This window comes from Girardinichthys multiradiatus, chromosome 5, assembly GCF_021462225.1.
Source record: "Girardinichthys multiradiatus isolate DD_20200921_A chromosome 5, DD_fGirMul_XY1, whole genome shotgun sequence".
NCBI classification, from domain to species: Eukaryota; Metazoa; Chordata; class Actinopteri; order Cyprinodontiformes; family Goodeidae; genus Girardinichthys; species Girardinichthys multiradiatus.
The window spans coordinates 230,013-243,781 of record NC_061798.1 but is presented as its reverse complement, the minus strand read 5'-3'; the positions used below and the strand labels follow the sequence as shown (position 1 = coordinate 243,781).

The 13,769-nt window shown below is 44.5% G+C and overlaps 1 protein-coding gene and 1 long non-coding RNA gene across 8 annotated transcripts in view; both read right to left on the bottom strand.

Moving 5' to 3' along the window:
- The window catches only part of LOC124868333 (GTP-binding protein 2-like), a 94,440-nt gene that overhangs the window by 11,153 nt on the left and 69,518 nt on the right, over positions 1-13,769 (bottom strand). For all 7 annotated transcript variants that reach the window (XM_047365497.1, XM_047365495.1, XM_047365493.1 and 4 more), the window contains one exon: positions 10,722-10,896. In XM_047365497.1, coding sequence (XP_047221453.1) covers positions 10,722-10,896 — 175 coding nt within the window. The remainder of the gene's footprint in view (positions 1-10,721; positions 10,897-13,769) is intronic.
- Positions 3,322-5,449, bottom strand: LOC124868335. The gene is made up of 3 exons (XR_007038304.1): positions 3,977-5,449; positions 3,632-3,893; positions 3,322-3,561 (listed from the first exon to the last, which is right to left on the bottom strand). It is a non-coding gene; the product is annotated as an uncharacterized LOC124868335 (long non-coding RNA).

The window sequence follows — 13,769 nt, the reverse complement described above, 5'->3', positions numbered from 1 at the left end:
TGTGCAGGGTATGTGGGGTCTGCAGAGTTTTTAGCAGCTCTTTTTCTGACCCTAGACCTGTATAAGTCCTGGATGGAGGGAAGGTCAGCTCTGATTATTCTCTCTGCAGACCTGATTATTCGTTGCAGTCTGGACCTGTCCTGTTTTGTGGATGATCCAAACCACACTGAGATGGATGAAGACAGGACAGACTGAATGATGGCAGTGTGGAAGATGACCAGCAGGTCCTGTGGAAGGTTGTACTTCAGAGCATCGTCCGAGCTTCTGCTGGCAACAACTTAATGCTCACACTCTACCGATGATCCACATAGCCCTGTCTTTCAGTGTTTAACCCTTTCTCTCTCCTAGACATGGCTATTGACTGAGCTTAACTGTAACAAACTATGTGCTCTCTTTCAGACTCTATCCTTGAAAACTGGCTCAGAGTTTATCTGCTCTTTCTTTCTAGATGAAACCACTAAAGAAGTTACATCCATTAACATTTACTTTTCCTTCCCATAGAAAGTACTCCTGGATCAGTGCTTCTTTGTTCTCTTTGTGTCTCTGCTCTGTTCTCTCAAACCCCCAGTCAGTCGTGGCAGATGGCCGCTCACACTGAGCCTGGTTCTGGTTCTGCTGGAGGTTTCTTCCTGTTAAAAGGGAGTTTTTCCTCTCCACTGTCTCTACATGCTCATCCAGGAGGAGTGAATGCTGCAAGTCACTGACTGGATGCAATCGGCTGGGTTTCCTTAGATAGAAAAACTTTTTATCCAATTTTAATAAATAACTGAATCTGACTGAACTGTTCAATGGTTACGATTAATTGGAATGTATGAACCTGACTTTTGTGAAGAGCCTTGAGACGACATGTGTTGTGAAATGGCGCTATATAAATAAACTGAATTGAATAGAACTGAATTGAGTTGAGTTGCCTCAGGAAGTACAGTCTCTGCTGGGCCTTCTTTCAAACAGTGTCTACAGGTCCTTCTCAAAATATTAGCATATTGTGATAAAGTTCATTATTTTCCATAAAGTAATGATGGAAATTTAACATTCATATATTTTAGATTCATTGCACACTAACTGAAATATTTCAGGTCTTTTATTGTCTTAATACGGATAATTTTGGCATACAGCTCATGAAAACCCAAAATTCCTATCTCACAAAATTAGCATATTTCATCCGACCAATAAAAGAAAAGTGTTTTTAATACAAAAAACGTCAACCTTCAAATAATCATGTACAGTTATGCACTCAATACTTGGTCGGGAATCCTTTTGCAGAAATGACTGCTTCAATGCGGCGTGGCATGGAGGCAATCAGCCTGTGGCACTGCTGAGGTTTTATGGAGGCCCAGGATGCTTCGATAGCGGCCTTTAGCTCATCCAGAGTGTTGGGTCTTGAGTCTCTCAACGTTCTCTTCACAACATCCCACAGATTCTCTATGGGGTTCAGGTCAGGAGAGTTGGCAGGCCAATTGAGCACAGTGATACCATGGTCAGTAAACCATTTACCAGTGGTTTTGGCACTGTGAGCAGGTGCCACGTCGTGCTGAAAAATGAAATCTTCATCTCCATAAAGCTTTTCAGCAGATGGAAGCATGAAGTGCTCCAAAATCTCCTGATAGCTAGCTGCATTGACCCTGCCCTTGATAAAACACAGTGGACCAACACCAGCAGCTGACACGGCGCCCCAGACCATCACTGACTGTGGGTACTTGACACTGGACTTCTGGCATTTTGGCATTTCCTTCTCCCCAGTCTTCCTCCAGACTCTGGCACCTTGATTTCCGAATGACATGCAGAATTTGCTTTCATCCGAAAAAAGTACTTTGGACCACTGAGCAACAGTCCAGTGCTGCTTCTCTGTAGCCCAGGTCAGGCGCTTCTGCCGCTGTTTCTGGTTCAAAAGTGGCTTGACCTGGGGAATGCGGCACCTGTAGCCCATTTCCTGCACACGCCTGTGCACGGTGGCTCTGGATGTTTCTACTCCAGACTCAGTCCACTGCTTCCGCAGGTCCCCCAAGGTCTGGAATCGGCCCTTCTCCACAATCTTCCTCAGGGTCCGTTCACCTCTTCTCGTTGTGCAGCGTTTTCTGCCACACTTTTTCCTTCCCACAGACTTCCCACTGAGGTGCCTTGATACAGCACTCCGGGAACAGCCTATTCGTTCAGAAATGTCTTTCTGTGTCTTACCCTCTTGCTTGAGGGTGTCAATAGTGGCCTTCTGGACAGCAGTCAGGTCGGCAGTCTTACCCATGATTGGGGTTTTGAGTGATGAACCAGGCTGGGAGTTTTAAAGGCCTCAGGAATCCTTTGCAGGTGTTTAGAGTTAACTCGTTGATTCAGATGATTAGGTTCATAGCTCGTTTAGAGACCCTTTTAATGATATGCTAATTTTGTGAGATAGGAATTTTGGGTTTTCATTAACTGTATGCCAAAATCATCCGTATTAAGACAATAAAAGACCTGAAATATTTCAGTTAGTGTGCAATGAATCTAAAATATATGAATGTTAAATTTTCATCATGACATTATGGAAAATAATGAACTTTATCACAATATGCTAATATTTTGAGAAGGACCTGTATGTGTGAAGACCATCTCAGGTCCTCAGAGATGGTGGTTGCTAAGAACCCGAAGTGGTCCACGGCCGATACAGTGTTGTTGAGGATGGTGAGGGGGGTGTATGGGGGTGGTGTTCTCCGAAAGTCCACCACCATTTCCACAGTCTTGAGTGGGTTGAGTTCGAGGTTGTTCTGACTGCACCAGTGTACCAGCCGATCCACCTGCTGTCTGTATGCAGACTCATCACCGTCCTGGATCAGTCCAATGACAGTGGTGTCGTCTGCAAACTTCAGGAGTTTCACAGACGAGTCTGATGAGGTGCAGTCATTTGTGTACAGAGAGAAGAGGAGTGGGGATAGAACACACCCCTGGGGGGCACCAGTACTTATTGATCTGGATCGGGAGAAGATGCTCCCCAGTCTCACCTGCTGCTGTCGGTCCGTCAGGAAGCTGTTGATCCACTGACAGGTGGAGGCTGGGACGTTGAGCTGGGTGAGCTTCTGGTGGAGGATGTCTGGTTTGATGGTGTTGAAGGCCGAGCTGAAGTCTACAAACAGGATCCTGGCGTACGTCCCTGGACGCTCGAGGTGTTGCAGGATGAAATGTAGACCTAAGTTAACAGCATCATCTGCCGACCTGTTTGCTCGGTAAGCAAATTGCAGGATTTCATGACCACAGACGTCAGGGCTACAGGCCTGTAGTCATTTAATCCTACGATGGTGGGTTTCTTGGGAACCCGGGATGAGGGTGGATCGTTTGAGGCAGGAGGGGACCTCACACGTCTCCAGTGATTTGTTGAAGATCCGGGTGAAGATCGGAGCGAGTTGATTTGCACAGGCTTTCAGGCATGATGGGGGAGACGTTATCAGGTCCTCCAACTTTCTTTCTTTTAATGCCCTGAAAAAGCCTATTTACATTTTCCTCTGAGATTTTTAGTGCAGGCAGGTTTGTTGAAAGGATGTTTTCTGGGCAGCGTCAGGACTCTGTAGCCGGTTGGCTTCCGGAAACAGCTCACTAGGGGAGAGAGAGCGATTACTATCTGGCAGATGAACTCGGATATGAGGAAGAGTAGTTTAAGGCTTACATGTGGGTGAAGGTGGTGATTCCAGGGATAGATGAGCAAACCACAGAGGCTGAGGTTGGCTGGCAAGCGCGCCATGTGAGCGGATTCCTCCAGAAGGTGTGTGATGTTGGAGGGTGGACAGGCAGAGTGAAGCGGGGAGCAATTCTTGAATTTAAATTGAAGGATCCAGAGCAGTCCTTGAACGGGAGTGAATCCAATGAAGTACTCACCTTGAACAACCAGAACCACGGAGGTTATCCAGAGCAGGACTGCTGACAGCAACCTTGAGGGAGTACAGAGCTGGGTTAGATGCAGGCAGGGAAAAATAACGGCAGGTTCAGAGCAGGGCTGGTTCAGTCTGATTACCATACAGCAACGCCTCCTTCAGAGTCCCAGCCGCTTAAGTACCCTCACGCTGATTGCTCCAAATGCAGCACAGCTGTGAGCTGTGGGGCTGCCCCAGTAACTGCCTGTCGCACCCTTGTGGAGGAAGGGAGAATAACACTCACACAGCACACAATACCTGCACTCAGCTCCGTGGCCTGACATCAATATGTTTTCTATGGGATTCAGCTCTGGAGAAAGTGCAGGCCACTCCATTTTAGGTACCCCAGCCTCCAGCAGGATGACTGAATTGGCAGTCCTTCCCTAATGATGCAACCTCAGTGAGCCAGAGCATTGTCATCCATGAAGATGAAATTGGGCCTGTGTTGTTAATGCAGGGGAACAATGACTGAACTTATAATGTTATTCAGGTATTATGGGCTTCTTACTGTAACATTCACAAAGTGTAGGATAGTTCTTTGTTGAATATAAACACCTGCTTTTAGCAAAATGATAGTTTGCAATGTTAAGATCCTTTATACTTTGTAATTGTACAGCATTACACTGCATGGGTCTACAGCATGTCACATTACTGTGCTAAACTGAGTACAAATTAAAAGTTAATTAAATAGTTTTAACTTCTCCAAAACAATTTATTTTGCTTGAAAAATTATTGTGGATTCATTAGACTGAACGCATTCCCTAATGCCATTAAAAGGGAGTTTAAAATATTCCAAAAATAAGGAATATATTTTGAATGAAGGACCTGGGTTAGGATTATATACATAGAGGAATATAATATTTAGTTCAAATTTTTGTTTTTATTTTATTTCAATTTAAATTTGAGTTTATGCATTAAAATTGCATGACACATTTCCATTAATTTAGATCTACATATCTGTAAACAAGACAAATCAAAATGATGTGTGACTCATTTATAAATACATAACAACAAAATGTATGTTTTATTGTTAATAAAACTGAGATAATTGCAGTTATTTACAACCTGTTTTCTGGCTGGACATTCACAGCCAAATTTGACTGAATGAAAACATTCATTTGAAATACACGATAATACATTAATTTAAGCATTAGAAAAAGTTAAAGGATTAGAATTATTTATCAGGAATAAATTAATGTCGAACAGAAAATGTTCAACATTAAATTATTCCTGATAAATAATTCTAATGCTTTAAATGGCCAAAACCTAAAGTTAAGAAAAGTTATTAATATTTTAAATGCATCACTCCTATCTGGTTTAACTAGGTTAAAACTATACGCATCACTTCACATGATATGCAAAGGAAAATGCCATATTCTAATTTCCCCTCGGGGATCAATAAAGTATCTTTCAATTGAATTGAATTGAATATTGCCCACATGAATAGAAGCTACCCGTACTCGTACTCGTCATCTTCCGCTTATCCGGGACCGGGTCGCGGGGGCAGCAGACTCAGCAGAAACGCCCAGACGTCCCTCTCTCCAGACACCTCCTTCAGTTCCTCCAGGGGGAGCCCAAGGCGTTCCCAGGCCAGCGTGTCCTGGGCCGTCCCCTGGGCCTCCTCCCGGTAGGACGTGCCTGGAACACCTCCCGAGGAAGGCGTCCAGGAGGCATCCGGTATAGATGCCCGAGCCACCTCAACTGGCTCCTCTCGATGTGGAGGAGCAGCGGCTCTACTCCGAGCCCCTCCCGGATTGCCGAGATCCTCACCCTATCTCTAAGGGAGTGCCCGGCCACCCTACGGAGGAAGCTCATTTCAGCCGCTTGTATCCGGGATCTTGTTCTTTCGGTCATGACCCAAAGTTCATGGCCATAGGTGAGGGTAGGAACGTAGACCGACCGGTAAATTGAGAGCTTTGCTTTTCGGCTCAGCTCTCTCTTCACCACAAAGGACCGGCACAGCGCCCCCATTACTGTGGCAGCCGCACCGATCTGTCTGTTGATCTCCCGCTCCATTCTTCCCTCACTTGTGAACAAGACCCCGAGATACTTAAACTCCTCCACTTGAGGCAGGAACTCCCCTCCAACCTGAAGAGGACAAGCCACCCTTTTCCAGTCGAGTACCATGGCCTCGGACTTGGAGGAGCTGATCCTCATCCCAGCCGCTACACACTCGGCTGCGAACCGCCACAGTGCATGCTGTAGGTCTTGGCTAGAGGGGGCCAGCAGGACCACGTCATCCGCAAAAAGAAGAGACAACATCCACTGGTCCCCAAACCAGACCCCCTCCGGCCCTTGGCTGCGTCTAGAAATCCTGTCCATAAAAGTTATGAACAGGACCGGTGACAAAGGGCAGCCCTGCCGGAGTCCAACATGCACCGGGAACAGGTCCGACTTAGTGCCGGCAATGCGGACCAAACTCCTGCTCCGCTCGTACTGGGACCGGATGGCCCCTAATAAAGGGCCCCCGATTCCATACTCCTGGAGCACAACCACAGGACTTCACGAGGGACACAGTCGTATGCCTTCTCCAGGTCCACAAAACACATGTGAACCGGTTGGGCAAACTCCCATGAACCCTCGAGCACCCTGTACAGGGTATAGAGCTGGTCCAGTGTTCCACGGCCGGGACGAAAACCACACTGCTCCTCCTGAAGCCGAGGTTCGACTATCGGTCGGACTCTCCTCTCCAATAGGCAGGCCTTACCAGGAAGGCTGAGGAGTGTGATCCCCCTGTAGTTGGAACACACTCTCCGGTCACCCTTCTTATGAAGGGGGACCACCACCCCAGTCTGCCAGTCCAGAGGCACTGTCCCTGACTGCCACGCAATGTTGAAGAGGCGTGTCAACCATGACAGCCCTACAACATCCAGAGACTTGAGGTACTCAGGGTGGATCTCATCCACCCCCGAAGCCTTGCCACCACGGAGCTTTTTAACCACCACGGTGACTTCAGCCTGGGTGATGAAAGAGTCCAACCCCGAGTCCCCAGCCTCTGTTTCCACCACGGAATGCGTGATGGCAGGATTGAGGAGATCCTCGAAGTACTCCTTCCACCGGCCGATAATGTCCTCAGTCGAGGTCAGCAGTCTCCCGCCCCCACTATAAACAGTGTTGGCAAAGCACTGCTTCCCCCTCCTGAGGCGCTGGACGGTTTGCCAGAATCGCTTCGAGGCCAACCGGTAGTCCTTTTCCATGGCCTCACCGAACTCCTCCCAGGCCCGAGTTTTTGCCTCTGCCACAGCCCGGGCCGCAGCACGCTTGGCCTCACGGTACCCGTCAGCCGCCTCAGGAGTCCCACAACCCAACCACAGCCGATAGGACTCCTTCTTCAGCTTGACATCCCTGGCATCCCTGACATCCTTGGCATCCCTTACTGCCGGTGTCCACCACCGGGTTCTGGGATTGCTGCCGCGACAGGCACCGCAGACCTTACGGCCGCAGCTACGGGCAGCAGCATCGACAATAGATGCGGAGAACATGGTCCACTCGGACTCTATGTCTCCAACATCCCCCGGGATCTGGTCGAAGCTCTCCCGGAGGTGGGAGTTGAATACATCCCTGGCCGAGGGCTCCGCCAGCCGTTCCCAGCAGACCCTCACTATGCGCTTGGGCCTGCCAAGTCTGTCCGGCTTTCTCCTCCTCCAGCGGATCCAACTCACCACCAGGTGGTGATCAATGGACAGCTCAGCCCCTCTCTTCACCCGAGTGTCCAAAACATGCGGCCGAAGGTCTGATGATACGACAACAAAGTCGATCATCGACCTCCTGCCTAGGGTGTCCGGGTGCCAAGTGCACTGATGTTTGAACATGGTGTTCATTATGGACAATCCGTGACTAGCACAGAAGTCCAATAACAAAACACCACTCGGATTCAGATCGGGGAGGCCATTCCTCCCGATCACGCCTCTCCAAGTGTCACCGTCGTTCCCCACGTGGGCGTTGAAGTCCCCCAGCAGAATTATGGAGTCCCCGGGAGGGGCACTATCCAGCACCCCCAACAGGGACGCCAAGAAGGCCGGGTACTCTGCACTACCACTCGGCCCGTAGGCTGAAATGATAGTCAGAGACCTCTCCCCAACCCGAAGGCGCAGGGATACGACCCTCTCATCCACTGGGGTAAACCCCAACACGAGACGGCTGAGCTGGGGGCAACAAGCAAACCCACACCAGCCCGCCGCCTCTCCCCGTGGGCCACTCCAGAGTAGAACTGGGAACATTTTAAACTAACTCTGGCTGAAGTAAATAGTTATGCCAGAATTTGTTTCTTTAAAACCACATAATGTGGTATCCTGAAACTATGGAAAATAATTACCTGTAATCAGGCCCTACTCAAACATCATACACCTTATATCAGGCATCTCTCCAGGTGCGAGTTGTCTGCCATTAGCAGGATGCAGTCATCTGCACCAACTGCAGCAAGTATATTGGACATCAAAAAATCGAAAGTCCAAAATGTAAACCGGGGCTGTTCCAAGGAGCTGCTGGTGACTCAGACATCAGCAACTAATTGCAGACAGGTTCCTGATCCACCAGCGTTAGCCCAAGCCAATGGGCTAGAGCACTAGGCCTGCTCCAACAATTACAGGATTGAAGGAAAGGAGATTACCCCATGAAGGAAAGCCCATCCACAAACCAAACTGTAAACTAATCACTGGAGGTGGGTGAAGAACACAGGGCATAATAATCCCTTGGGTATTGCAAGGTGTGTTTTAAAATTAAGATCCTGATCCAGCTGATCATGCTGGATCAGCTTTCAACATCAGGCCTTCCAAGATGAAGATGCACAGCAGATTGGCACGCTTGCTTTTCAGTTTACCTGTAATTGCTGTGTTGAAAATGGTTAATATTACTCTTCACAGGGGGTTAAGCATGCAAAGCCATGTAAGGAGGCCATAGTCCTCAACGCGGAGTCCCGGCCCTGGTGACATTGCCGCACGTCTTCCCCCTCTCTTTCCACCCCCATGTCCTGCCTGCGTACTTTCTGAAAAAATATCTTTAAAAAAAGTATCTTAAACAGGAGGGAAATGTTAGATAGACTTTATTATTTGTAATGACATTTTGTAATGAATTTTGTAATGTCCCTGTAATCCTTTATACTTTGTAACTCTATAGCATTAATGTTAAATTACTGTGCACATGCTGAACTGAGTATGAACTTGTGAGTTCTCACAGGAATGCTGTGACCTTTAAAGATTTAATGGAGTTCTGAGAAAGAGGGAAGCCCTGTGATCGCAACCTAGGCAACGATAATAGTGTGTGCAAAACTGAAACATGTAGAGGCAGGAGCTCTAGACAATTGCAGACGCATTACCTGTGTTAGTTAAACTTGAGACAACCGAGACACTGTACAGGTTGCATTTTGTTGAACGCCTTTGCTTTGAGTTGTTTCTCTTGATAAAGGTATATCAGGAAACCTTTTACCCCCCACCTGCCCATACTGTAACACCACCGCCACCAAAGGCATGTCTGGTGACAACAGTGGCTAATCATTTCTGCTCAAGTGAATCGACTTTCATCAGATGAGGCCCACTGGTTCTCGTCCGGCATAATTGCTCACTGGTCCATGTAAGATAGTGATGTCTGCGCCTGGTAGTGTGGTCAGGTAACCTTGCAGGTCATCTAGCACCCAGGTTATGCTGATGTAAACAATTTTCAATGGTCTAATGTGACAGTGCCTGTCACCTCCCTTAAATGTGCCTGGAGTTGAGTGGCCTTCATCATCCTGTTCTGTAGGGCATATCTCACAAAGAAGGGGTCATCAGTGTGGGATCTGGCTAAAGGACGTCAACTTCTATGTCTTTCTGTGACTCTTCCAGTTTCTCTGTATCTCTGTTGGAACCTGCTGATGACACTCTGTGACACTCTATGCTCAGTGGCCACTTCCATCAGAGAATAACCTGTTTGAACCCTTGCAATGTTGAGGTACTGTTGATCAATTATTAGGTGTCAAATTGGTCTCATGTTGTCAAAATGTGAACAACATGATGAGGTGGACTGTTTAAATAGCAATTCTGATTGAACCAGGATCAAACAGTTGTGGATTTTGCCTTTAAGCTCCTTGTTTCAGAACAGCAAGTTGTGTAAAAAGCACTGGAACATTGAACAGTTGGGCACATTGATCTAAAATTTTGAGAATGTCACATGAAGTTCACCGGTAAATGTTATTGTGCATTTTAGGTTCATCCTGAAACTTCACCCAAAAGCCAAATATTTTGTAACTTTTTGTAAGTAGTGCATATATAGAACCATAATTATATTACTAACTTTACTTTGTTTTTCTTCACACAGTTCACCATAGTACTTATGGAAGAAAAAAAATTGTTTTTTAAACAGATTAGTTCTGAGCCAGTAGTACAATTTATAGGATAAAAATGGCATGTTAGTGACAACAGCAGTTCTTTTAATATGGCTTAATCCAGGAAACAGGGAAGGTTAAATACAGAAAAACGTGGCAAGGTGTATTATCTATGGAGATACAAAATGATGTTATTGGCAGTAGGAGCTCAGATGGTTGCCATGTCCAGGAGGGAGACAGCTAAACACAAAATATCAATCAAGTCCTAAAGCAAAATGTATATGGAGCACTCAGGTACTATTTTTTCAAAGTTTTATTGCCCTTGTGTGTTCAACAGGTTTCTCCTTTTTAAAAGAAATGTGACTAATAATTCATGTTCACTACATGAAAGTGTGACTGATATAATAGAAAATGTTATTTTATTATGAAATTACAAATACCATAAAAGAAGGTTTCACAAATCTGTAAGCCAGAATCTGTTTAGGTACACTGGAATAAGTTGTTCTGGAATCGTTGTTTGGTGGAGGTGATATGTATCTGCAGCTCACCTATACCAGTGTTGGCGCTCACCACGAGCATGGCAAAGTCAGGGCAGTAGCTGGTTAGACCAAAGACGGTGGTCTTCAGGTACTTTTGGTGACCTGCCAGGTCGATGAAGGTGATCATTTTGGATGAGCACTCACAGATATCTTCAGCTGTCCGAGACTCACTGTAGTTTACCACCTGAACAATACAACAGGACAGTGGAGTTGTCAGGATCCTGAAACATCAGTGGCAAAAGCCACTATTATGCTGATGAAACAGCAATATTTATCCATATATCCTGCTCAACAAAAGCAGATAGACTACAGACATGTCTTAAATACATAAACAACGAAAACATTTGTTTACATTTTCTGCTTCAAAGAAAGAAGTCTTTGAAAAAGAAACTGCTTAGTCAATCAATAGTAAAAAATCTTGGTGTCATTTTAGATGAGGACATATAATTTAAATCCCATATGAAACAGGTTTCTAGGATTTCTTTCTTTTACCCTCAAAATATTGCCAAAATTAGAAATATCCTGTCCAAGAATGATGCTAAAAAATGAGTCCATGCATTTGATGCGTCAACACTGGAGTACTATATTTCTTTACTATCTTTACTATGTAGACAAAATACAGTTCTGCTTATCCGTAACACTGCAGCAAGAGTTCTTTTTTAGAATAAAGATTAGATTAAAATTCTCCTTCTCACATATTAAGCCTTTAATTATCAAGCTTTATCCTATAATAAGAGATCTGATTGTTCCGTATGTTCTTTACAGAGCTCTTCTTTTTCATACTGCAGGTTTACAGGCGGTTCCTAGATTTTTTAAAAGTTGAACGGGAGGCAGATCTTTTAGTTATCAGGCTTTTCTCCTGTGGAACCAACTGCCAGTTTTAGTGTTTAGCTGTGACACCTTCCTGGAGGGGGGCATCGGCTGAGCTGCTACTGCTAACAATGCTCTCCTTCTACAGATGATATGAGGGATTACTGCAAAGTCAACGACACAATTTAAGCGACTCTCCACTCCTGCTACATGCTCAACTGGGACCAATTGGAATGTATTTACTTGACTTGTAATCTGTATGATTCAATTAAATTGACATTGTTGAGATGATGTGTTGTGAATTGGCACTACTTAAATAAACTGTATCGAATTACTTAGCCCAGCTCAAAAACAGTTGAGTTACCTTGGCATCATTTTTAAGTAATAGTATACATTTTGTTCTAGCGAAAAACCCATTACTAAAATAAAGAGATTGAGTTCAATCTTTTGACTTCTAATGTATTAAACAAAATTATTAACTTTATTTAAGCTGAGATTCTTACTCTAAATATGTTTTATTATTGATCCATTCTGCTAAAGTAGCTCGAGTTTTATAATGCAAACTTTACAGAAAAAGTTGTACCACCCCGTTATTACTATGTTTTCTTGTAACTAGAGGTCAGGTGGTTCAGCCTCCTTCCTATGACGTCTGAAATATTCAGGAAAAAAAGGGCTCTTTAAATCTATGTTGTGTCATGAATCAAATGTTTTAAGTTTTAAGCATGGTTTGGTTAGCTATAACAGGCAAAGTAGCAGAATCTATTTTAAATTAGATCTTTGGTATGATGTGACCATCAGTCTGAAAGATGACTCTTTAAAGGATGATGCTTCCACAAAGTCTTGTGTAAGGCCTTATACATTTTTCTCCCTATTTCGTTCTTTTAGATCTGACACTTCTGTTATCTGCCAACTATCTGCTATACTCAATTTTAGGCACACACTTCACATTAGGTGATTATGGCCAACAACTAGACAAAAAATGAAATGGAATATTCTTTAAAAGGTTGCATCCTTGCTGCAACAGGATGCAACTTTTGCCTCCACTATTCTGAGCAGAACGTCTTACTTTAGAAATATCTTTTTTTATTTGCGTGACAAGTGAGAGAAGATGCTGTGAATACAACATCAGCAGGTATTTGAACTCTTGCGCTGAGAAAAGTACAATCCTGCTTAAAATATTAAGAATTATTTGTATTTGTAACCAGGTTGTAGACAGAGCTTCTAAATTCAGAACAAAGAAACACCAGAAGCGTGTGGTGTGGGAGGAGATGTGTTCTTTGAAAAGATGTTTGTTCTTTCAGCCCCTCCTTCGCAGATGCCATCTTAAGGTTAAAGTGCTGCAGTTAGCATCAGCAAGGGCCTTAATCTGAGTCAATGATTTGCCTGCATCTTCAGGTAATCCATTGGATTCAGCACAGGTGAGATTTATTCAAGGGTAACACTTGCCTTTTTGGTCCCATATATCTCAGGATATTTCAGCAAGCTGGAAAAATACTCTGCCAGAAAGAATTAAAAAAAAAAACATTCTTGCCCTTGCCATCTGAAAGTCATGATATTCTGAATACTTGACCGAAAAGCCAGATTTATGGATATATTTTACTTTTTACAGATATGGTCTTAAACTGTTCATCAGCTGAGAACCAAGTTCTTATCCCAACCAGAGCCCTCTCAATTTCCTCTCCTCTCCTCTGCTCTGTTCTGTTCCAAAGCCAAGAGAAAACATGGGAGCATGAGGTTGTTAGGAATAATGTCTGTTTCGTCTGTCCGTTTATGTGGAATGAATGATTGTTTCATGCTAATTAAAAATGAGGTTATATGTGGGAGGATGAATTTAATTTTACAATTTCCTGATCTGAGGCTAATTGGGATTTTGAGTTTTTCAGGGCTGGGGAGCAGATCCAAAGAGGTAAACAAGGTTCTGGCCAGCCCATGGACAGCCTGCTTAAAGGGTGAAAACATTTCAAAGTCTGATGCCCATCATTATTTATTAAACGAGGAATTGTCTTTATGCCAACTCGGGTTATCATAATAACAACTAGAAACTACAAAAAGCAGGTCTGATCCTCAGTATCATAATAACGTTCGGTCAGTTCTTTATGGTAAAACAAAAGGAAGTCCTGACAGTGATCATTTTTCCCCTCAAAACAGGATTTTGGTTAACAAAGGTTTAGACTTTTTCCAGTCAGGTTCAGAATGATCAAATTAGACTCAAATTCAACACAAATGAAACACATGCTTTAACAGAAT